This window comes from Phaenicophaeus curvirostris, chromosome 2, assembly GCF_032191515.1.
Source record: "Phaenicophaeus curvirostris isolate KB17595 chromosome 2, BPBGC_Pcur_1.0, whole genome shotgun sequence".
NCBI lineage: Eukaryota > Metazoa > Chordata > Aves > Cuculiformes > Cuculidae > Phaenicophaeus > Phaenicophaeus curvirostris.
Window position 1 is genome coordinate 3,092,073 of NC_091393.1, and position 26,872 is coordinate 3,118,944.

The 26,872-nt window shown below is 37.8% G+C and overlaps 1 protein-coding gene across 3 annotated transcripts in view; it reads right to left on the bottom strand.

Moving 5' to 3' along the window:
• GRIK2 (glutamate ionotropic receptor kainate type subunit 2) overlaps positions 1-26,872 on the bottom strand; it is a 394,676-nt gene that overhangs the window by 134,964 nt on the left and 232,840 nt on the right. For all 3 annotated transcript variants that reach the window (XM_069851131.1, XM_069851128.1, XM_069851130.1), the window contains one exon: positions 20,816-21,022. In XM_069851131.1, the coding sequence (XP_069707232.1) occupies positions 20,816-21,022 (207 nt within the window). The remainder of the gene's footprint in view (positions 1-20,815; positions 21,023-26,872) is intronic.

A 26,872-nucleotide genomic window follows, 5' to 3' on the forward strand; every position in this document is an offset into this window, starting at 1 on the left:
CAGTCAGATTAGGCAAAACACGAACTTCACATCGAGGAGATTTGGTTTTGTACTGTCTGAAATTGAGAACTTTCTTCTCTCTATCAGTAAGGAAACTGAGTTATTCTACTTCTTGTTTGCTAAAATAATATAGCAGCATTTGGAGAAAATTAAGAACATGACTACAGGGATAGCAGCAAAAAAATGCATATTGCAGAAAATATGGACATCTATTATCACGACTTTTAAAACTTTTTAAAATATACATATCAAAATATGTCTTCTCTTTGTCACTCCTTCACTGTGATCTTTAGAAGCTGATATATTTGTGAAACATATTTGAATATGCTTGCACAAGTGTAGGAAAAAGGGCCAGGAATCAGCTTTCCTTATGTTAGCATAAAAGTATTGGTACAAAACGAACATTTTAAAATTGGAAGTGCAAGTTCTAAGAAAGTATAGCTGTCCTTTCTAGTTTGCAGAAATCACTATGAAACTTGTAAATAACTAACTCTTTTTTAATTTCAGCATTTAAAATTAAACCATACAGTAGAATATGTTTTGTCAATTTACATTTAATTTCAGTTGTTATGTTAATAATTTATGGGAGATTAGTAAATGGTCTATACTAATTTTTATTGAAAATTTAATGTAAGCCATAGTGACAAGAAATGTGCAGCATTTAATATTCAATTTTTGTCAACAGCTTTTTAAGGACTACTGAGCACATAAACATATGTGTGCATGTACATGTACATGTATGAAAAATGGATGTTTAGAGTGAGAAAATATGCAGTACAAGACTTATCAAGCTGTAAAGTAAGAAATCCTCGTAAACTCTAAGTAAATATAGGTATATAATGACAGAACTAGTACAGCTACCATGAAATACTATTATCTGAGTAACATAGCAGTAAATAATACCATTTTCAGAAGGTCTGTTCCAAACAGAGATCCAGAGATTTTATTCCAAATAAAATCGTATAATTTATATGTTTATCTGTTTTCTTTTGTTCAATCCTTACCAGGTATACTGTGTAACACTCAACATTCCACACAATATTATAACATTTCAATGTTTCCCTTTTTTTTTTGTCTCACCTTCCACAAAGTTCTACTATAGTCTATTGTTGTTAAGTGCATTTATCATATTTACTCTAGTAAAGTACTTCTACGTTACTACATGAAACATGCTTAATTTCCACTGGTATTGAGAACTTATCTGTATTAATCAGACCAGCAAAGCTTTATTCCAGAGCAGCTGAGGTTTTATGGATTGCATATTATTGATGATATTCCAGAGGATGCAAGAAAGAAAACAAGAAAGCAAGAAACTAAAACTAATTTCTATTAAAAGTTACAGATCAACATGTAGAAGTCTGAGAAACATAACTTAAGCTATTAGTTTGAGAGGCAACTAGCAGTCCTTACCCTGATTCTGATGCCAAGTCACTAGAAACTGTCAGACAATGCAAGCGTCCAAAGACAGAAAAGAGATCTTTTGGAAAGCTGTTGGTAGTTGTGAATTTTGGTCTTAAAATCATTAACAGACCCTTAATAATTAACAAATCATAACTTTTAACAAATACTACAGGGAATCCAATCCTAAGTCCTTAGATGAAAACAAAATAGTATACAAGTAAATATAGGTTGTAAATGTCTGCAAGGGAGCAAAACTCTAGGGAAGCTGCAGATTAAATTAGAAAAATAACTGAACAAGAAATAATCCATATCTGATATGACAGAACAGGAAAATCAGATGTCCCAGCCTATGAGGAACAGGTCCAAAATATAGGTCCATAACTTGATATGCCAAGGTTTTCTTCAGAGGTTTAGTAATGTTATTTCAATACTCTTGAACTAGTATATCACCAGAAGAAAAAAAATAAAACATCTAAAAAAAAATATATCTGGAGTCTTTACTGACTGAAGTAATTAAAAGCTGCAAGAATGACCGACATAAAAAAAGTAATACCAGCACATGTAAACACTTCTACTTATTAGATATGTGCATTCTCCAAAATATTCAACTCCCTTGGCAGATGTTTCATTCTGAAATGGCACTACCTGAAAGTATGAGAGATTAAGGGTCAGTTTTCCAGAAGTGCAGTACCAGGGTCTCATACATTCTTCTACTATGAAGAATACAGGTAAGAGAATTCTCTTTATTTAATTTCTCAAGATGAATTGGAGAAGAATGATGTAAAATTAGGATTTTATCAATCTACATTTATTAGCATTTGAAACAAATGAGTACATCCTAAAATGGCTTTCTGATAAATTCCATAACAAAGGATATTTGTCTCTTTCAGCGATGATGTATCATTCCATTTTTTAGAATGATGTGTATATCATTCTATACTTTAAGGAAAAAAAAATCTATCTATCTGAAACCATACTCCTAAATAGCATTTACTCTTGACTCGGAGCACCTGAGATTAAGACTTTTTTTATGACAGCATCCAAGGACTGGTGATACTAAGCTAGTTGCTACCGAGAAAAATTCTGCACCAACTAAAATTTACAACAGCAATACAAGTAAGTCTGACAATGACATTCCAAAAAAAAGATGTGGTCCCAAGCAAAATGGAAGAGCTGTACAGCAACACAAACAGCAGCTATACCCTGTGATAAAGGAACACAGTGCAGACAACAATGGTAGACGGCATAGACTGGAGAAAAATACTCCTTTGCAGTAAGGTCTTACTTTAAATATTTCAAATATGAGGATATGAATAGTCTTTAATAGTAAGGTAAGATGTTCCCTGGTACTCAGTCTCACAAGCCAGAAGACAGGGAGGAAGAGCAGAACAAAGCTCCCATGAATATAGTTAGAGACCTGTTCGGGGCCAGATGGTATCCACCCAAGGGTATTAAAAGAGCTGGAAGAGGTGCTTGCCAAATCCCTTTCCATCCAGCAGTTCTGGTTGACTGGGTAAGTTCCACATGACTGGAGGCTGGCAAATCATGTGCCCACTTACAACAAGGTCTGGAGGGAGGATCCAGGAAACTACAGTATACACAAGACAACCAGGTGATCAGGTCCAGTCAGCATGGGTTTATGATTGGCAGAGTTTACTTTTCAGCCTAAGCCCCTAAGTTAATACATAAACTTCCTCAGCCACCACAAAATTATGGGTTTGTTAACTTGAAAGCTGAGTCTCGGTTACATTCCCTTTGGAGAAAATGCTTCCCTAAGCTAAACAGAGAAGGGTTAATGCCAGCTTCAGATCTTTAAAGTCATCTAATGGGAGCTTAATGCACAGAGTGTTTACGTATTATTCTTGTTCACAGAAATGCATTTCTCTGACACTGATTTGAAAAACAAGATCTGTAGTTTCCCTTTAAGCTTGTTATCTATCCTAAACTGGCTTGTTCATGCTGCTGCTTTTAAGAAAATTTTATACCTTGTGAAAGGCTTTTAGTCCGGATGGAAGATATTCATTTTATTTCGGAAAAAAACAGGACATTATTAGGGCTTTATGCTATTTTTATTTTAATTAGTCACTTACATTATTTCAATATAAATTGCTTTTCATAGTTTTGTACTACCTTTCAAAGGATCATAGGACAACTCAGAACGAAAGAGATATGAGGTGCTCTTTAGTCCAATGGCCTGTTCAAAACAGGGTCATCTACATGATCAGACCAGGTTGCTCTGGGCTTTACAGGTCCTGGAAAGCTTCTACTAGATGACATTACACTGGCCAAATATAACGAGCACACCACAAAGTCAAAAACAAGATAGCTCATTTTAGATGTCACTCTTACTCGTGGGATCCTGACTTGTATAATTTAAGAATAATTGCTAACAACATTGTATATAGATGCAGCTTTAGCAGTCATCTGATGTGATGTGATGACAGTTTCAGTAGGTACTGGCTCAAGTTATATAGTTATTTCTAATGGCTGAACAGTTTCTCAGTAATTACTGTTCAACAACAAAAAGTTACTGAAAGACAGGAGGTTTGCTCAGCTTCATTTTACTGACTATGAGAAATATTTCACAGCTGTTTCATTTCTTTAGTGATTCTTATATTATCATGGTTGATACTTTTCTTGGCAAAGTCTTGAACAGCTTTGGTAACCAATGACTGTGTTAACTACAAGAAGTCAAACCTTTAGAGGAGGGTGCTAATCTAGTAACCAGCAAGATCATCTCCCTAGAGATCTAGATCTAAAACAAAAGCAAAAGGTTCTGCAGAGGAAATCTGTCTTCTGTCCTCTGTGAAAAAATGTGCTACATTAGTTCAACTAGATGGAAACATTTGGAATTCTTCCTGTAATGGCTTCTAAACAGGATGGAGCATATCTTGATCAACCTAACGGTGTCTAGAACTGACTTTTGGTATTGTCTCCTCTTTGTTCCTTTGTTATTCTCTGAATGTTTAGTCAAGGAAAAATACTAGTATTAAACCTATCAGGAACTCCAAAATTTGATGATTTCCATTATTTCCTTTTTTTCAAAGTCGGTAAATCTAGGAATTTTTCTAGTCTATTCTCATTTAGCCATGCTTTCATAGATTAGATTTAGTAGCTGAATAGATGTAATGTACCCATTTTATAAACAGTCACAAAGTTTCTATTTGTTGATTTATAGGATGCTGTTTTACTGAAGTATTTTGCATCAACTTCGTTTTGATCAACAGTAACAGGAACTGTAAGAGGACTAGAAGCAGTGGACCATGACACTACACTTATCAGGAAGATGGATGACAATAAATTACAACAATAAAAAAATCTCAGCCTTAATTCTTATCACTTCATTCCAGCAGAGTTTTCCACAAAGGGCTCTTGTAATGGTCAGAAGAGCAAGATTCACATACCCACAGAAAGAACAAATTGACAAACACAGTATTTACAAGACAGTATAGATAATGTGGCTCAGGAAAGGGAGGTTCTCTCTTTAAAAAAAATTATAGAAGTACTTAAATTAATAAAAATGTTACAGTTCTTCTTTACAGTTACCACACTTTTATTCCAAAATTGATTTTCACCAGAGGTAGTTACTAAACAAGAAAGTTACTAGACACCATGTTCCAATGCAGCTTTCTGAAAAAGACAGAGGTAGCACTGATTCCTTGTTTCTGGCTAGCATTTTTATCATTATATTTTCCAATTTTACCATAACTCCTTTGAAGGTTTGTTTGTTTGGTTTTTTTTCCATTATTTAACCACATATGTGGCCTGGAAATTCAGTTCTGTACTGTACCAGATGCATTTTGATGCAGCCTCCATAAGGAATAGACTTCATTTTAAAGAGAATCCACACACTGAAATTCTCAATGAATCTATAAATTCCAGTGTCTTAGGTTTTAACTAAAAATGTTCACTATTATAAACAATAAAAAAAAATTAGAGAATTTTATCATAAGAAATAAAAACAGAAGTGGTTTTGTACTGTGTATATTCTCAAAACACAGAATCACAGAATCACTGAATAACCAGGTTGGAAGAGACCCACCGGATCATCGAGTCCAACCGTTCCCATCAAACACTAAACCATATCCCTCTGCACCTCATCCACCCGTGCCTTAAACACCTCCAGGGAAGGTGACTCAACCACCTCCCTGGGCAGCCTGTTCCAGTGCCCAATGACCCTTTCTGTAAAGAATTTTTTCCTCACGTCTAGCCTAAACCTCCCCTGGCGGAGCTTGAGGCCATTCCCTCTTGTCCTGTCCCCTGTCACTTGGGAGAAGAGGCCAGCACCCTCCTCTCTACAACGTCCTTTCAGGTAGTTGTAGAGAGCAATGAGGTCTCCCCTCAGCCTCCTCTTCTCCAGGCTAAACAACCCCAGCTCTCTCAGCCTCTCCTCATAAGGCCTGTTCTCCAGCCCCTTCACCAGCTTCATTGCTCTTCTCTGGACTCACTCCAGAGCCTCAACATCCTTCTTATGGTGAGGGGCCCAGAACTGAACACAGTATTCAAGGAGCGGTCTCACCAGTGCCGAGTACAGAGGCAGGATAACCTCCCTGGACCTGCTGGTTACGCCGTTTCTGAACACTGTATATCATTGCATGCTTTACATGTGCAAAAAATATAAAATAATAGTTAATATAGTACATATTATATTACCCAAAAATATTGTCACAAATCTAAGGAAGAAAAATATTAGTGGTGCTTATGTGTACTAGATCCAAATTTAGTACTGGGTATATGTAAGGTAACTCATTTGAAAAACTTGTCAGATTAATTTAAATTCAATAAAGCCTATCCAAGCTCTAGGCATTATTTAAATACTGAAGATACCATGACAAACTTATTAACAATCAGATTTAATAAAAATAACATGCAGATCCTAATGATGATATCTGTGGTGGTTGAGTTAATATGTTTCTGATATTTGTAAGACAAAAATCTATGAAGCACTTAAAAATGTCATTACTGTTATAATTTATTCCTTGTATTATGTGAAGTTCTGCTTCATTCTGGAAGACAAGGATCGCCAGCACCCTCCTCTCCACAACTTCCTTTCAGGTAATTGTAGAGAGCAATAAGATCTCCTCTCAGCCTCCTCTTCTCAAGACTACACAACCTCAGTTCCCTCAACTGCTCCTCGTAAGACTTGTTCTCCAGCTCCTTCACCTTCTTTGTCACTCTTTTCTGGACTCACTCCAGAGCCTCAACATCCTTCTTGTGGTGAGGGGCCCAGAACTGAACACAGGATTCAAGGAGCGGTCTCACCAGTGCCGAGTACAGAGGGAGGATAACCTCCCTGGACCTGCTGGTCACGCCGTTTCTGATCCAAGCCAAGATGCCATTGGCCTTCTTGGCCACCTGGACACACTGCTGGCTCATATTCAGTCGGTTGTCAACCAACACACCCAGGTCCCTCTCCTCCAGGCAGCTTTCTAGACAGACTTCTCCTAGTCTGTAGCACTGCACAGGGTTGTTGTGCCCCAAGTGCAGGACCCGGCATTTGGCCTTGTTAAACCTCATGCCATTGGACTCTGCCCAGCGGTCCAGCCTGTCCAGATCCCTTTGCAGAGCTTCTCTACCCTCCAGCAGATCGACACTTCCACCCAGCTTAGTGTCGTCCACAAACTTGCTAAGGGTGCACTCGATGCCTTCATCCAGGTCATTGATGAAGACATTGAACAGGGCTGGACCCAGCACTGAGCCCTGGGGAACCCCACTTGTCACTGGCCTCCAGCTGGATTTCACGCCATTTACCACCACTCTCTGGGCCCGGCCATCCAACCAGTTTTCCACCCAGGAGAGTGTGCGCTTGTCCAGGCCAGAGGCTGACAGCTTTTCAAGCAGAATGCTGTGAGAAACTGTGTCAAAGGCTTTACTGAAGTCCAGGAAGACCACATCCACAGCCTTTCCCTCATCCAGCAGCCGAGTCACTTTGTCATAGAAAGCGATCAGGTTAGTTTGGCAAGACCTGCCTTTTGTGAACCTATGTTGACTGGGCCTGATCACCCGGTTCTCTTGCATGTGCTTCATGATAGCACTCAAGATCACCTGCTCCATGACTTTCCCTGGCACTGAGGTCAGACTGACAGGCCTGTAGTTCCCTGGGTCCTCCCTGTGACCCTTCTTGTAGATGGGCACGACATCAGCCAGCCTCCAGTCCAGTGGGACTTCCCCAGTCTTCCAGGACTGTTGGAAGATGATGGAAAGGGGTTTGGCCAGCACATCCGCCAGCTCCTTCAATACCCTTGGATGAATCCCATCCGGCCCCATAGACTTCTGGGTGTCTAGTCGGGCTAGCAAGGCTCTGACCACCTCCTCTTGGATCATGGGAGCCTCATTTTGCTCCTCTAGCTCCTGGGTTTGTACACAGATGGAACAACTTTCTTTACAATTAAAGACTGAGGCAAAGAAGGCATTAAGTACCTCAGCCTTTTCCTCATCCCCTGTTACTGTTGTTCCTTCTGCATCCAATAGGGACTGTATGGTCTCCCTAGTCCTCCTTTTATTATTTATATATTTATAGAAGGATTTTTTTGTTATCTTTCACAGACTTTGCCAATCTCATTTCTAGTTGAGCCTTAGCCCTTCTGATTTTTTTTCTACACAGTCTCGCTTCCCTCCTGTAGTCCTCCCAAGAGGCCTGTCCCCTCTTCCAGAGCCCATAAACATTTCTCTTCTTCTTGATATCACTCAAGATCTCTCTGTTCAACCAAGCTGCATTTCTCCTCTGCCGGCTTTTTTTCTGGAACATGGGGATGACTTTCTCTTGAGCTGCTAGGATTTCCTTTTTGAAGAGCTCCCAGCCCTCATGGGCTCCCTTGCCCTTAAGTACTGTCTCCCATGAGACTTTGCCAACCAGGCTTCTGAAGAGTTCAGAGTCTGCCCTCTGGAAATTTAATGCTACTGTCCTGCTAACCACCCTCTTCACTTCACCTAGAACAGAAAACCCTATCATCTCATGATCACTTTGTCCTAGGCGTCCACCTACTGCCACATCCCCCACAAGGCCTTATCTGTTCACAAACATCAGGTCCAGGAGGGCACGTTCCCTTGCTGGTTCATTCACCAGCTGTGCAAGGAAGTTGTCTTCCACGCACTCCAGGAACCTCCTAGACTGCTTCCTTTCTGCTGTATTGTACTTCCAGCAGATATCAGGAAGATTGAAGTCTCCCACAAGAACAAGAGGCATTGATCTAGAGATTAACCCCAGCTGTTTATAGAAGAGCTCATCAGCTGCTTCTCCTTGGCTGGGTGGTCTGTAACAGACTCCCATCACAAAATCTACCTTCTGGTGGGCTCCTCTGATTTTAACCCACAGGCACTCAATCTCCTCATCACCACAATCCATCTCAACAGAGTCCAAGTCCTCCCTTACAAAGAGGGCTACCCCACCTCCTCTCCTACCCTTCCTATCCTGCCTGAAGTGTTTGTACCCCAGGTTAGTTTGGCAAGACCTGCCTTTCATGAACCCGTGTTGACTGGTCCTGATCAACCGGTTGCCTTGCATGTGCTTCATGATAGCACTCAAGATCACCTGTTCCATGACTTTTCCTGGCACAGAGGTCAGACTGACAGGCCTGTAGTTCCCTGGGTCCTCCCTGTGACCCTTCTTGTAGATGGGCACGACATCAGCCAGCCTCCAGTCCAGTGGGACTTCCCCAGTCTTCCAGGACTGTTGGAAGATGATGGAAAGGGGTTTGGCCAGCACATCCGCCAGCTCCTTCAATACCCTTGGATGAATCCCATCCGGCCCCATAGACTTCTGGGTGTCTAGTCGGGCTAGCAAGGCTCTGACCACCTCCTCTTGGATCATGGGAGCCTCATTTTGCTCCTCTAGCTCCTGGGTTTGTACACAGATGGAACAACTTTCTTTACAATTAAAGACTGAGGCAAAGAAGGCATTAAGTACCTCAGCCTTTTCCTCATCCCCTGTTACTGTTGTTCCTTCTGCATCCAATAGGGACTGTATGGTCTCCCTAGTCCTCCTTTTATTATTTATATATTTATAGAAGGATTTTTTTGTTATCTTTCACAGACTTTGCCAATCTCATTTCTAGTTGAGCCTTAGCCCTTCTGATTTTTTTTCTACACAGTCTCGCTTCCCTCCTGTAGTCCTCCCAAGAGGCCTGTCCCCTCTTCCAGAGCCCATAAACATTTCTCTTCTTCTTGATATCACTCAAGATCTCTCTGTTCAACCAAGCTGCATTTCTCCTCTGCCGGCTTTTTTTCTGGAACATGGGGATGACTTTCTCTTGAGCTGCTAGGATTTCCTTTTTGAAGAGCTCCCAGCCCTCATGGGCTCCCTTGCCCTTGAGTACTGTCTCCCATGAGACTTTGCCAACCAGGCTTCTGAAGAGTTCAGAGTCTGCCCTCTGGAAATTTAATGCTACTGTCCTGCTAACCACCCTCTTCACTTCACCTAGAACAGAAAACCCTATCATCTCATGATCACTTTGTCCTAGGCGTCCACCTACTGCCACATCCCCCACAAGGCCTTATCTGTTCACAAACATCAGGTCCAGGAGGGCACGTTCCCTTGCTGGTTCATTCACCAGCTGTGCAAGGAAGTTGTCTTCCACGCACTCCAGGAACCTCCTAGACTGCTTCCTTTCTGCTGTATTGTACTTCCAGCAGATATCAGGAAGATTGAAGTCTCCCACAAGAACAAGAGGCATTGATCTAGAGATTAACCCCAGCTGTTTATAGAAGAGCTCATCAGCTGCTTCTCCTTGGCTGGGTGGTCTGTAACAGACTCCCATCACAAAATCTACCTTCTGGTGGGCTCCTCTGATTTTAACCCACAGGCACTCAATCTCCTCATCACCACAATCCATCTCAACAGAGTCCAAGTCCTCCCTTACAAAGAGGGCTACCCCACCTCCTCTCCTACCCTTCCTATCCTGCCTGAAGTGTTTGTACCCCAGGTTAGTTTGGCAAGACCTGCCTTTCATGAACCCGTGTTGACTGGTCCTGATCAACCGGTTGCCTTGCATGTGCTTCATGATAGCACTCAAGATCACCTGTTCCATGACTTTTCCTGGCACAGAGGTCAGACTGACAGGCCTGTATTTTCCCGGATCCTCCCTCTGATCCTTCCTGTAGATGAGCACATCAGCCAGCCTCCAGTCAAGTGGAACTTCCCCAGTCAGCCAGGACTTCTGGAAGATTATGGAAAGGGGTTTGGCAAGCACATCCACCAGCTCCCTCAACATTCTTAGGTGGATCCCATCTGGCCCCATAGACTTGTGAGTGTCTAATTGGGCAAGCAAGACTCTAACCACTTCTTCTTGGATCATGGGTGCTTTGTTCTGCTCCTCTAACTTCTGGGGATGTACACACAGGGAACAACTTTCCTTGCTATTAAAGACTGAGGCAAAGAAGGCATTAAGTACCTCAGCCTTGTCCTCATCCTTTGTCACAGTTGTTCCCTTTGCATCCAATAAGGACTAAATATTCTCCCTGGTCCTCCTTTTACTATTAATGTATTTATAGAAAGATTTTTTGCTATCTTTCACTGACTTGGCCAATCTGAGCTCTAATTGGGCTTTAGCCCTCCTGATCTTTCTTCTGCATGATCCCACTTCCCCTCTGTAGTCCACGCAAGATGCCTGTCCCTTCTTCCAAAGTTCATAGACATTCCTCTTCTTTTTGATGTTCACCCATATCTCCCTGTTCAACCAAGCTGTTTTTTTTCCCTGATGGCTCATTTTCAGTACATGAGGACAGCTTGCTCCTGAGCTGCCAGGATTTCCTTCTTGAAGAGTACCCAGCCCCCTTGGGCTCCCTTCCCCTTAAGGACTGTCTCCCATGGGACTTTATCAACCACCCTTCTGAACAGTCCCAAGTCTGCCCTGTGGAAGTTTAATGTGGCCGTTCTGCTAACCTCCCCTCGTCACCTCACCTAGAACTGAGAATTTTACCATCTCATGATCACTTTGCCCCAGGCATCCTCTAACCGCCACATCACCCACAAGGCCTTGTCTGTTCACAAACAGCAGGTCCAGGAGGGCGCGTTCCCTTGTTGGCTCTTTCACCAGTTGTGTGAGGAAGTTGTCATCCACACACTCCAGGAACCTCCTGGTAAAATGAATTACTATGAACAAGTTGCAGAAGAGCCTTATGTTCCCAAGTCCATGTCCTTACAGGGGACTTTACTACCTCAATACCTGCTGGAAGAACAACACAGCAGGGCACAGGTAATCCTGTTGCTAGAGTACAGAGATGACAAATTTATAACACAAGTGATGAAGTCAGTGAAAAGGGGAGATGCTCTGCTGAACCTCACAGTTACAAACAAGGTAAATGGGTCTGGGATGTGAACATTGGCAGTGGTCTTCCCTGCAGTACCTGCCATATGAGGAGAGGCTTGTGAGAGCTGGGACCATTTAGCCTGGAGAAGAGAAGACTCAGAGCAATCTGATCAATCAATATAAACAGAGGAAAGTAAAGAAGACAGAGCTGAACCCTTCTCAGTGGTGTTCAGTGAAAGAAGATGTAATGGGCACAAACTGAAATGCAGAAAATTCCATTTATACATAAAAAGCCTGTTTATCATAGGAATGGTCAAGCACTGGAGCAGGTTGCCCAAGGAGTCTCCATTCCTAGGGACAGTCAAAAGCCCATGACTCCAGTTGATCTGCCCTCCTTGGCTTTGCATTGAGCAGGGATTTGGTCTAGCTGATCTCTAGGGTCAATTTCAACCTCAACAATTCTTTTATTCTGTAGTAAGTAATTTCTCTTTCCAATTATGTACACAAAACTTTGTAAATCATTGTAGTTTTATTTCTATTCTGGATATATCCAGAATAAGAAAATTTGTAATTAGTATCTATTTCATTCCTCTTATTTCTATATTACTGGATTTCAGTGGGGAATTAAGAGAAAAGGAGAACTATTCTTTTCTGACAATGACACTATAGAACAATATTCTTAAAGATACTTCAGAAAGATAAATTTAAACACTTAAACATAGCAAATAATTCAACAGAAGTTCTAGAGATAACACGATACCAAGTTAGATACAGGACTGTTAAGTCTAGAATTGAAATGTGCTACTTCTCAGTCTCACAAAGCATGATTAGTGCGATGCTACTCTGCTGGTACCTGGTTCTAGCTTTCTGATTCAGGCACACTTGAGTGACATCTGAAATCATGCTCATGCTGTAATCTAAGTTGCTACTGCTCTTTCAGCAAAACTCTATCACCTTTATGCAGGTCTCTTAACAGCAACAAGATTAGAATCATAGTATCATAAAGCCATTTAGGCTGGAAAGGACCTTTAAGATCATGGAGTCCAACTGTTAACCTAATACTGCCAATTCTACCACTAAACCATGTCCCTAAGCACCATATCTGATTTAAAAGACTTCAAACACTTCCAGGTGTGACTCCACACTATCCTGGGTAGCCTGTTCTAGTGCTTGAAAACCTTTCAGTGAGAAAATTTTTCCTGATAGCCAATATAAAGCTCCCCTGGCACAATCTGAAGAGAAAAGCAATGGCACCATGCTTTTATGGTGCTTATTCCTATCCAACCTGTATTTTCTTTATAATATTAATGTAGATCTTATACTAGTGTTGTTCTTATGTTTTGGAATTATGAAATAACACAGTATTTCAATAACTCTCTTGAGGTTCAGAGGGATCATTTTCAAACTAACGTGAAAATTATAAGACATGGAAATGACAGGGCTGAATGCTGCACATGACATTTTGAAAGAACTCCATTATTTTTCTAGCTAGGCAAATTAAGTTTAAAAATTAATAAAGATAATCAATTATCACACATTTGAAGAATGACTTGAGGATCTGTGTGTAACAAGATTTGGATACATTATTGACAAGACTTTTGTTCTAGAATAAATGTAGCCTTCTTTACAATACCATCCATATAACAAAAAAATCTAATAAAATACTTCTATGTTAGTCTTCTATATTTAATGAAAAAATCCACATTACCTCGTACACAAAATAGTTTTCTAGTAAACAATCTATCTTCCACAGTAAAAATAAATACTTACTTCCAATAACAGGTTATTGTATAAACTTCTAAAGCAAAGAAAGAAAGAAAAACAATTCTTCAAGCATAATGTTTGCCATTTCTTTAGACTTGACTGTACAGCCTTAAATTTTTAATGACTTTTTAAATTATGTGGCTTGTATATATAAAAATTGTTCTTAACATGTCACTTATTTATCCAATATTCTGAGTAAAAGAAAATAATAATCTAACAAGTGCCTACACCATTTCACAGTTTCTACTGGCACTTTATGAATACCGCACCTCACCCATTCTCACAAAAAGATATATTAATTCTTTAGAAGCACTTATATTCAGTTGGGAAACAGCAGAATAAAAATTGTGCAAAAAAGCCCAAGGTTGCACTGGCAATTTCTTTTTTAAACTCTGAATTTTCAACTTCTGTATAAGTTTCTTAAACAACTGAATTAACTTTGATGCTCTAAGAATAATAGAACAGAATCAATACCTTTCAGTTCCACAAACAGCATGGGTGATATTCTGTTTTGGGCATCTTTCCCAGGGATACGTCTCATGCCAGCATATCCTGAAACTGTTTTAGTAAAATACTCTTTTGCTGAAAGCTGCCATACTCCAGGATTCTACAGTCCCTCCTCCCTACCTTCCATGATAAACAAAAGACAAACTGCAGCATAGAGCTTTTTAACTTTTTTGAGATTTTAATAGCAGTAACTATATTAAAAATTCATTCAGTTTTGTTAATTGTACTTCATGAATACACCTCTAGGTGATTTATACAAGTCCTCTGCAATTCTTTCAAAATCCTTCTGTTAGCATTTCCAAATAAAGAAAACTCAAGTAGAGGCTAAGTATCAACGTTTCTTATGAACATGTTCATTGTGTGCCATGTTCAGTTGTATAAGTAGAGTTTATGAATTCCTGATCTACCAAGCATGCAATCAAACTCCTTAATCATTGCTTCTGGGAGGAAAGAGTTTAAAATAAAATCTGAGTAAGCAGAGAGGAGGACTAAGGGAGAGTTGGGAAAACTGCTACTGATCAACTTTCCCTGTACTGCTGCAATTATTTTGATCTTTGCAGTGATCAAGTACTGAGCACTGAAGTACAGATACTATATAAACAGACTGAATTAACAGATTTGTGATAAGCTGAAAAAATAACTTGCTGAAGATTTGACATGAAAAAAAGAATTGCAAATCACCTCCTTGGAGGAAAAGCACATATTTGAATAGAGAAGTTGTTTCATCAATTTTCTCTGGGTAATTTAATTTCTATTAAATGGGGCCACCCCCAACAACCAACATTTCTGAACCAGAAGAGACAGAATAAGAATGTCAATACACAAATTCACCTAATAAAAGGGATGATTCCTAAAGGAAATTAACTCTGCTCTTAGAGAGTATTTTACTTCAGCCAACATATACATAGAAACAACAATCCCCATGTTGTTTTCTATAATCCGGTAGGAGAATGATCAAGGCAAGGATCAGAAATTACAAACAAACAATTCTACACAGCAAAATGTGCTATTTATCATGAAGGATGCATGTTACTAAAATAATTTAGTGTATTTCCTGAATCTTGTCTATACTTTAAATAAATTCTGAGTTAACTAGCAAAATGCCAGAAGACAAAGTATGGATATTGTTCCAAAAAGTAAGTTTGGCTCTTTGACCACTGGTAGGATTTGATAAGACTAATAGAATAAAAAGGAAAAAAAATAGAAATGGGAAAAGATATAGAAACACAAAGCAACAGAAAAGGGATTTTAACAGAAAAATAAGGTTCATTGGTAGTGGTTAAAATTGTGAAAATTCAAATGAGACAACCATAACACCCTAACTGTCAAAAACATTACTTAGGCATACTGAAGGGTCTGGAGAACAGGCCTTATGAGGAGAGGCTGAGAGAGCTGGGGTTGTTTAGCCTGGAGAAGAGGAGGCTGAGGGGAGACCTCACTGCTCTCTACAACTACCTGAAAGGAGTTGTGGAGAGGAGGGTGATGGCTTCTTCTTCCAAGTGACAGGGGACAGGACAAGAGGGAATGGCCTCAAGCTCCTCCAGGGGAGATTTAGGCTGGACATTAGGAAAAAATTTTTCACAGAAAGGGTCATTGGGCACTGGCAGAGGCTGCCCAGGGAGGTGGTTGATTCACTTTCCCTGGATGTGTTTAAGGCACGGGTGGACAAGGTGCTAAGGGGCATGGCTTAGTGTTTGATAAGAATGGTTGGACTCGATGATCCGGTGGGTCTCTTCCAACCTAGTTATTCTATGATTCTATGATATTCACTTACCCCTAGTGTCAAGAAATTTCAGATAAACAGCCTGTTGCGTGCAGATGCTCAGAAAAACTCCACAGATCTCAGAGTATTTATTGAGAAGTCCCTACTGTGGAAGTCTTCTACCACTTCTGGTGTCAGATCATTTGAGAATACACTTAAAATTATTCATCTAGTTTCTCTGAGAAACACAGAATATGATCAGCACCAAAGATCATGTAGTGAATAACATTTATGACTGTTAAGAAAAAGTGTATGCAATATTATTCTCTATTTCTTACTATAATAGAAACATCACTGGGCCTTGCTTTACTCAGTATAGACTGTGTGGGAGTTCCTTGTTCTTTGGATAATAATAGCTAACTCTCAATTTCTATTTTGTTGAGGAAAACTTCTTTGGTCTGTCCTGTACTTGAAATCAGTAATATACCCCTTGCCTGCAATTCAATAGGGAATTCATATAGGCACTTCTGTTACACTCCTCACTGAATTACTACATATATTTTAGACATTTGACCGAAGATTCTGGCTCAGAATTTCTTTCACATTTTATATTATTAAGGGGTTTTTTTTTATGTCCATGGCATTTGCTCATAGCTTTCTGCAATACTTTCTGCTGCACTCTCTCTGAAGTTTAGTTTCTGCATAACATTACCCTTTATTACAGACTGACTAAGTAGACGTGTCACCATTTGTATGAGTGTAAAGAGAGCAATGTCTGGCTGTTGGTTTGACTTAGTAGTAATGCTACAGCTGCTAATAAGTCTATGACCATGCAGCAGACCATCTCTTTTATCTTTCACCTTAAAGCAAACTGACAATAGAAAAAAAAAAAGAAACAGCAGATGCATAATATGTCATATTTGAGTGAATTCCATTGAAAAACTCAGATAAGAATTTGAAGAAAGATTTTCTAAGTCTATGAATATATTCAGTTCACTTGAAATGAAAAACAGTAGCTCTTGTCAGGTAGACATCTGTTGTTGCTTTTTCAGCTTGAGACAAATAACATTGGAAATAAAAGGTCAGAGCACTTGAAGTTATGGATTAATGAATTAGCAATTAGACTGAAAGGCAAAAAAAGCACAAGTGATATTTTCTGGCATATTATAAATTATCCTAATAAATTATCCTATATACCCTGGGACAGGTTTCACACAGAAATGACATACTACTCTAATGAGGAAAAGAAACCATGTAAATGACTAACTGGAATATAATACAAATATTTAAAATAATAAACAAACACATGAAAAATATGGTACAGGCACTTAATGATCAAAGAATTACAGACAGTTTTATGTGACACAGAATAACTGGAAGGAGTTGGGGTACTGTTTTAAAATATTAAATAATGTTAATTAGTAGTTTTGTTGAAAGAGGATTGTGCTGGAAAATTGCCAGCATAACTTAACAAATGTAACTAATTGAAATAATTGAAAAATAGCATAATTTCATGAGAAAACAGTTATATTCACATGTATAAACAAGGATAGGCATTCAGAAAAGTCTCAGTAGACTTTATTGAGAGAGGAACTTATCTACTCTGACAGCAATTTAAAAAACTAAAATGAACACTCAATGAATACTGTAGCAAGTATGGCACAAATATAATTTTGTAGACAGATTGTAACCTCACAGTTGCTTCAAGCAAGACCTAAGTGTTAGTTAACACCAAAAGGTAGACACCTGGGCTCTTATTTGGTGATATTCAATTGAATTTGGCAGTAAGGTAGCCAAGATGAACATCAAGTGAAGGTTTAGATGGAAAAAAATAAGATGGTGGGGAAAGGCAGATTTTTGATGAAATGTGAGTTCACTTCTGCATTATGATATGTTCCTATCTATTTTTATTTTCTAATACATCAATATGCAATCATGTGGTTAACCTATACTGTGAAATAATGGAAAATTTGTTAAAGAAGGATATTCTGGATATTAAATTATGATGTCTATAATATTTTTAAAGAAATACGAAATGAAAGACAGCTCAATGTCAGAAATACAGGCCACAAAGGAATAGAGAAAAAACACTGTGTCAAGGTCCTAAATTTTCCGGATACATATAAATAAAGCAAAACACGTTTCTAAAGTCACTGCTGATATTTTGCCTCTGATTTATTAATTAGGCTGTCCTTCAAGACATTCTTATATTTTAAACCTTGTGATGACAACTAGCACAGCAGCCCTTAGCAAAAATCTAAGGAGTCTTGTAAAACAACAAATAAGTCATTCTGAGAAATACAGAACAGAGAAGGCGATGTAACATTCTACTTGAAAAAAAGAAAATAAGAAAAAAAATTGTTAAATGAAGAAGTTACATTCCTGTGATCATCTATGGGGAAATATTTTGAAAATGGATGAATAATAATGTTAAAAATTAGCAGCATGTGAATTAAGTCTCAGTACATTAATTCAGGAGCATCATTTGAAAAAAAAACCAAACAAACAAAACAGTAGGAGTTAAGAGTTATACATAGCTTGAAAATGTTGATATCAGAACAGTGTTTCCATAAAGTAGATATGGAGCACTGACAGGTCACAGGTTTTATTGTCCAGTACGTACACAATTGCACATTGGTGCAAAAAGACAGAATTTTTGACGTTTCTTTTCCCTAAAAAGACTGTAACAGCCTGTGACTGTAAAATTCTATGAGGTTTTGATTTTGATTAATGAAAAAGTCATGGTTAAACTGTCCTACATTGTATTGAAAATCTCAACTGTTAGAGAAACTGTTGGAAGAAAAAAGAAAGAAAGAATGAAAAGAAGAAAGAAAAAAAGATAAGTGTCCCTAGAAACATTTTAAATTGATTACGTAATTATTTGAACTATTAAATAGTTTATTTTAAAATTCAGAATCTATTTGGTACTTCTTATCTTTACATAAATTGTGTATCTTTCTATACACATAATACATAGAAACTACCCGTTTTATTTATTCTTGAATTACAAAGTCTACAAACTACACTTGCAAATATATATACTACAGTATCTTTCTTTTCTGAACTTAAGTGACTGCTAAATTATAACAAGCAGATACAAATAAAATAAATTCAAAAATTATTTTTCCAGTAGATGTAATACCATAGCAACTTTCAGAACCCTTTCTAACACCTTGCCAAAGGAAACCATGATTGAGTTTAGTAAATTACTTCAAACAAGGTAAAACCTTTTTGACACCCTCAATAATGTTCTGTAAGGGAAAGGAAAGACTGAAAACTAAGCTAATGGGTCAAGTGAAGTACTAACCACGTGTAAATGCCAAATATGGTACCTGCCTATCTAGAATTCTCTTAATTCTTGTGCTTCAATTCTAAGGTCTGAAGTGTTGCTTGCTAATAAAAAGAACCAATATCATGCTAAGAAATAAAGGCCACTGATACATAAATAAATTACATGTTTTCAAATAGATTACAAAATAAGAATAATTAGAACCAGAGAAAATTTTAACAGAAAATTTTAAAAACTGAAAAATTGAGGATGACTAGTAAAAGTTATAATCCAGATTAAGAAGTTGCACTTCATCTTCAGTGATGCACCACACACAGTATCTAAATTTTTTTGACTCCTAAGTAAACATCATTTCAAAAACCAAAATAAATTTTAATCTAAGTTTAGTTATATGCTATCTATAGAAAAAAAGAACACATTCTATTCTGTGTTATCAAGAGGAAAGGATTGGGAAAGTTCCTTTGCCACATACTGCACTACTACAACTTCTTCAAATGCATTTTATGTCAAGATTAACTTAGTGAAAAGATTAGGAGGCCATACCAGTGCTTGTTCAAGAAATCTTTAGTGCTGGATAATAAAAGCATACTAAAATGTGGTTTTTCTTTGCTACTGATGAATTATACTTCCACAATACTCACCCCAGCTGTGGAAAACTAGTTCTAGATGATGATCCTAATCAACCATCACATCTAATAGCCATGCATGCATCTAATAGCTATGCATTGAAACACGTGTGAAAATATGCATGGAGAGAGAGACTAGATAAATATCAGTTAGCTTTCTATGTATGTACACTAGGTGTTATAGAGACACACATCTAAAGATAATATAAATACAATACTCCCATGCACTCTTCTTAAAAGTGTCAAGTTAGCCATAATCAACATCTGTTACAATGATAGCAAATTATTATTTACTGGAAAAGTACAAAGATAACAACTGTTCTAGTAAATATGAATATTTTGATTAACACTTATTGTGCCCATCTGTTGAGATTTTAAAGGAAATAGAAACAAGATTAGTGAATATTTTTCTTCATGTTATTCATGCAGTTTCTGCCATAATATAGAGGTTTCACCTGAATAAACTGTATGAGCCTCTCTTTCTTCCCATTTTAAGACAGTGATGTGCAGTATGTGTTTCATGTTTTCTTTAAACAAATGTCTGTATATTGAACATATCACTCAAATAAATGCAAAAATGGAAAATTACATAATTTTCAAGCAGACTAAAAATTGCCTAAGAGACTGAATTCAACTGACATGACCAACTGGGAGACTGGAAAGACATGATTTGAAGGACATGAAGTAATGCCTGCCTTGCTTATTTACAATTAATTGTAATAGTACCTGTTTTGACACATTGCATTTCTTTGCTGCTTCAGTATCTGTTGATATTTTTGTCTTATTTCTTGCACTTTTTTAATGTTTTAAGAATGAGTTTCCTTCTTTTTGTGTATGTCAAATAATTCATGTTTTTACACTACATACACAGAAATTTCTCTAAGACAAAATCTCAGATCCACTCTCAGAAGCAGAGGCCTGATTTCTATTGATTAATGAAGATATATGTTTTGCCACAAAAAGCCCATATATATGTTCCCAGTAATAAATTCTGACTACTATCTATTCCATATTTTGACTTGGGCATATATCACAGAAGAACCAACCAAAGCAGTTTGGCAGAAACAAGTACTACCTGCAGGGAATTAGATCCAGAATGGTCTTCATTAAACAAACAAATTCTACGTTACATTGATGTAAATCTACTTGCATTACTTGTTTAAATATCTGCATTTTTAAAATAGTAATATCCAAATGGTATTTCTTGAAAGTTCTACAATTAGTATAGGCATAATTGAAATCTAAAGGGATAGTAGAAAGCTTCCAAAAGCTAACTTACATGATCAATTAGTTCACGAACCATTCCATTCCACTGTCCACTGGCATCTTCCTGGGCTCCATATTTTCCGTCCTCCACCAATCTAATCTCATAGGAAAATCCAAGGATAGTAGACAGCTCCCTGAGGAGGTCAATGCAGTAACCTTCAAATCGATCATTTCCATACAAGGGTTTGTCAGACTTCTTGAACATAACATATGGCTCTTCCTGTAAACGTTAAAAAGACAGAATGGATAATGAGTGCTCCCACACCCTTCTTTTCTTTTCAACCTAAAGTAGTACACTGCCATGATACCTCTCTCTAAACAAAGAACTAAAATGAAAAGTAGAATCGTTTTTGGTTTTGGCTAGGTCCATCTAAAGTCTTCATTCATCTTCAAATTGAAGTTAAGCGGAAGACCCTCTTTCTCATTTTTTTTTGGAAAATAATGACATTATAAACAATCTAGACATATATCCAAAGAATTCATACAGACACTAATTTAAATGTGCTTCTTAACAAGTTACGTGACACATTAACATCAAATGCATTGTTTGGCTGGACATTGGAAGCCTCTTAAAATGCAGAAATAATGTTCTTCGGCAACTGAGAGGCAAAAATTAATTCAACTCCCAAATATCAGTCAAATGCTTTAAGTAACAGGATTTACAGTTTACCTTGCACAAGTAATTTAACTGGATTTTCAGTGCTTTGTTAGGTAAAGTGTGGAAAACCCACAGGGGGAGGAAAAGGTCAGTGAAATCACGTACTGTTCTGTTGCCTCATATTATAGGCTTGCATTTACAAGTCTGAAGCAAAATCAGAAAAAAGTTAACTCAAAAAGAAAATTCTGTGACATACAACCCATGAAAACTAAATTTATATTCTTTCAACATTTCTCTTCTTTTATTTAATTTAAATTACAATGTAACATTTTTGCATAACATTATGTGCAAACAGAACAGCAAACATTAAAATGATTGGTAGAGTATTCATAATTATATGAAGAAACAAAATTCAGCCAAACATAGGATTTTTACATGTGTTTCTCAATGTCAGATAACATTCCTCAAATACAAAGCAGAAGGCAAAAATACAAAATAACAAATAGTAGGATTTTCCACGATGATATGACACCAATATTCAAAATGTATATGATAGGTTAAACACATAACTCAGTCTTTGCTCATGTTTCACACAGGCTTTTCTTTCATTATTTACAATAAAAAAAAATAAACGCTACATAAGGTAAGATAAATGGTAGTGGATGCAATTACTGCACTGAACACAAGTCTCAGTGAATAATCAGATAAACTCTCCAGGGTAACTTAACAAAATTCATAGAGCCCTAAATCTCCACATCAGCACCCAAAGGGGTTAAACAAACTTCATTTTACAGGCATCTGACAACTTTAATAAGGATATGTCAGCATTCCTGATGTAAACATCTATCTTGAGACATGCCATGATTTAAGCATTGTATCTACATAAACCTGGAACTTTAGGATGTAAGACTTCACCCAAACTACAAAGGAAGAAGCAGGGAGATCCTTTGCTCTTAAAAACAGTGTGTTCAGAATATATCTGTTCCTTCGTTGCATTTTATATTTTTTTTCCTAAGTAAAACAAACTACTGAATCAAGACTGTTGAGATCCTATTTTTATATACTCTTTTTGAAATTAAAAAGGTTACAGCCGTATTTTTTAAAAAACACACCACTTATTTTCATATCATTAAGAAAGAATACAACACGAAATTAATTGTTTGGAGAAAATACTAGGATGTTTTGACAGAAGCTTTTCAAACAATATATAGGCAAATGGCTCACGGACTCAAGAGCTCTTCTAAATGCAGTATTAACAAGAATAAAGATCTGACTTAAAACATGAAATTTGAAAGCTACTTAAATTACAAGGATTGTTGAATAATTCTTGAGAAACAAAGACACTGACAGAATAGAAACTACATATGAAAACAGTCGTTAATAAATTCAGAGGACTGATATGAAATATCTCATAGAAAACAGTTGTAAGTAAAACAGGGTTTCAGGTGAGAGTTCCTTAAAGGAAGCATACTACTGGCCAAGCAAAAGCTATGCAAAGACAAAACACAGGAAAGGTAGAATAAAAAGAAAAAAGATTCAAACATGAATTCACAAATGAACTCAGAGAAGTATGTATGGAGGAAGTGAAATGTATCTCTGAACATGAAGGACAAACAGAAAAATAAAATCATTAGGAGAAAACTTAGGCAGGGACAAATGCATAAATGCTAAGAAAAAAAATACAATATAATTAGCAATCAATATTAAGGATAAAGAAACACCATTCTAGAAATAATGATAAAAGGTAATTCTAAGAACTAGTTCATCACTAGTTTCCCAGCAGAAATTCAAACCCATGAAATAACATTAGAAAGACAATCAGTTGGATGATATTCCTATGCCTATCTTCTCTGGAAAAAAAAGCTAATGTTCATCAGATAATGTACAAAAGTAACACAAGACATTGATGCAAGAGTGTTTAGATCACAGAAGGGAAAGATAATTTCAATGAGTCCTTGAACTTGGAAAAAAACAATATTTCCATCCTAATAAAATTATAAATCTCTTTCATTTATGTGAACCTAAAGCTAAAGAGAATATGGAAAAAAAAGATGCTGAAGAAAGTCATCATGACATGTTATATGCAAAGTGTTCCTGTTCTACCTGAAAACATAAAGAAAAATTGACTCTTTAGAAATATGTACTTCACTGAAAGATTCGTTATCAGCCTGGAAAGTTATAATATGTGATATTCCTTTATAGGGTACATTTAAGTATTTCCTCTTATCCTTGAACACAAATGATACTAATTGGATGTGTATTCACCCTTCAATGGGGCAGGATCAGAATTCAAAATCGTAAGTTTCAGAAAAACAGAAGAGTAATTTAAAAAATACCATTCAAAAGGAATTAATTAATATTTCCACACTTCAGATGAATAATAGAGGAAAGGAGCTAATTAGGTAGCAATTCTGTAAAATTAAAGCCTAGATATTATAAGGAATCGTGTACTGGACTAAACCATATTAAATCATTAACCAAGAAAAAAACAGACTGACCTGCTTGGATCTGCATTGAGCAGGAACTGGGACCGTAGGACCGGTAGTGGTCTCTTCCCACAGAAATTACTCTATAATTAAATATTTTTAACACTATTAATGTTTCAGTTGCTGTATTCCATCCAGTATTGAATACTGCAGTTCAAGAGAATCATGAACCAAGGTTTAAAAAATAAGATGAGGAAAGATTGATAGAATATAGGTTGTTTAAATTAAGGAAGAACAGACTAAGATGGAAGTGATAGAAGTCTTTAATACATACAAAGTTGCTCTGAAGAGCGAAGTGTTAACACCATTCTAGGTGTCTACTCATTATATATCTGTGATTCTTATCAGTGAGCTTTTTTTTCTAATTACCTATTTTCTTACATGAACCTGTAAGGGAAAAAAAAACCACATCAAGTTTTTCCCTGATAACACAAATACTGGGTGAACAGTAAGTAACAAGGAGGAGACAAACATTTTGCTTAGATGGATGGAAGAAATTACTTTATTTTTTAACATTTCAAAGGAAAGCTTTGAGAAACAGTAATGAAAATCATAGAGTTAAGAAAGAAATTTATCTTGAGCACCTGTGTTGGGAGCAATTACTTGCTTAGTTTCATCAACAAGTCAGCTTGCTACAAAACTTTAAGATCCAAGTAATCATTTAGTGCCTTAAAAGACTAAAGTATCTTCAATGAAGCTTGATACAAAAAAGCACCCTGTGCCCTCAAGCCAAATAATTACAAGAAGTGACAATACAGATAAACAAGTAAATGCAATGAAACATTGTTCTGAAAAAAATTACTGTGAAGTACCTAATTAAAACTACTGTAAATAAAGATGTGGACACAAGGAAGAGTAAAGACCAGGTTTGTGACTACCTCAGAAACCTGAACTTACATAAGTCTATGGAACCTTATGAGATGCATCCTAGAGTCCTGAGGGAAATGGCTGATGTGGTTACCAAGCCACTCTCTATGATAGTTGAAAAGTCACAGCAGTCAGAGGAAGTCCTTGCTGACTGGAAGAAGGGCAACATTATGCCCATTTTAAAAAAGGGTAGAAAACATGACCCAGGAACTACTGACCTGTCAACCTCACCTCTGTGCCTGGAAAGATTATGGAACAGATCCTCGCAGAACCTGTGCTAAAACTCATGGAGGACAAGAAGGTGATTTTCAAGACAGCCAGTATGGCTTCACCAAGGGCAAGTCCTAGCTGACCAATATAGTGGCTTTCTATGATGGAGTGACCACGTCAGCAAACACAGGAAAAGCAATGGATGTAATCTATCTGGAATTCTGTAAAGCCTTTGACACGGTCCCCCACAACATCCTTCTCTCTAAATTGCAGAGAGATGGATTTGATAGGTGGACTGTTTGGTGAATAGGGAATTGATTGGATGGTCACATTCAGAGATTAGTGGTCAACAGCTTGATGTCCATATGGAGATCCATGATAAGCGGTGTCCCTCAGGCGTCCATATGGGGACCGGTGCTGTTTAATATTTTCATCAATTACATAGGTGGCAAGATCAAGTGCACCCTCAGCAAGTTTGCAGATGACACCAAGCTGAGTGGTGTAGTTTTCAGACCTGAAGGATGGGATGTCATCCGGGGTACCTGGACAAGCTGGAAAAGTGGGCCTATGTGAACCACATGAGGTTCAACAAGGCCAATTGCAAGGTCCTACATCTGGGTCGGGGAAATCCGCAGTTTCAATAAAGGACAGGGGCACGATGTGATTAAAAGCAGTCCTATGGAGAAGGAATAGGGGGTACTGGTTGATGAGAAGCTTGACATGATCTGGCAATGTGCACTCGCAGCCCAGAAGACCAGCCTGTGATGCACCAAAAGAAACGTGTGAGCTACATCAAAATAAACGTGGCCAGCAGGTCGAGGAGGTGATTCTTCCCCCTCTACTCCACTCTCACAAGACCCCAGTTTGTATTACTGTGTCCTGTTCTGGAATCCCCACCATAAGATGGATATGAAACTGTTGGAATGGGTGCATAGGAGGGCTACTAAGATGATTGGAGGGCTGGAGCACCTCTGCTGTGAAGACAGGCTGAGACAGTTGGGTCCAAGCAGCCTGGAGAAGAAAAGGCTTCAAGGACACCCTGTAGTGGCCTTTCAGTACCTGAAGGGTGCCTGCAAGAAAGGTGGAGAGGGACTTCTACAAGGGTATGCAGTGATAGAACAAGGGAGAGTGACATTAAATTGGAAGGGGGAAGATTTAGATTAGACATTAGGAAGAAATTCTTCATGATGAGGGCAGAGAGACACTGGAAGAGGCTTCTCAGGGAAGTTGTGGATGCCTCATCCCTGGGATTGTTCAAGACCAGGTTGGATGAGGCCTTGAGAAGCCTGTCCTAGTGGGAACTACCCCTGCCCATGGCAGGGGGCATAGAACTAGATGATCTTTGAGGTCCTTTCCAACCCAAATAATTTTATTATTCTACGATTATTATTCTATACAACTACCTGAGAAGAGGATATAGTGAGGTGGTAATTGATCTCTTCTCACAATAAGCAATGGGACAAGGGGAAATAGCCTCAAACTGCTCCAGAGGAGATTTAGACTGGATATTAGGAAATATTTCTTCCCTGAAAAGGTTGTCTAGCATTGGAACAGGCTGCCTAGGAAAGCAGTTGAATCACCATCCCAGGAGGCAGTTAAAAGATACATAGATACAGTGCTTAGGGACCTGGTTAAGTGGCAGCTCAGCAGTGCTAGGTTAAGGGTTGGACTTGATTTTAAAGGTCTTTTCCAAGCTCAATGATTCTATGGTTCCAAGAAATTAAGGCCAGACAGAAGAAAATAACAAAGTTGCCAACCTCCGCTATACTATCTATAATTAAATTAATTATGAACATCCTCATTTGACATCTTTTAATATATTTCATGAAAGATCCCCTAGTACGACTTTTTGGGTCATAATATTCATAAATATGCTTTGATAAATCATGGTCTAAAGAACTCAAGCCCT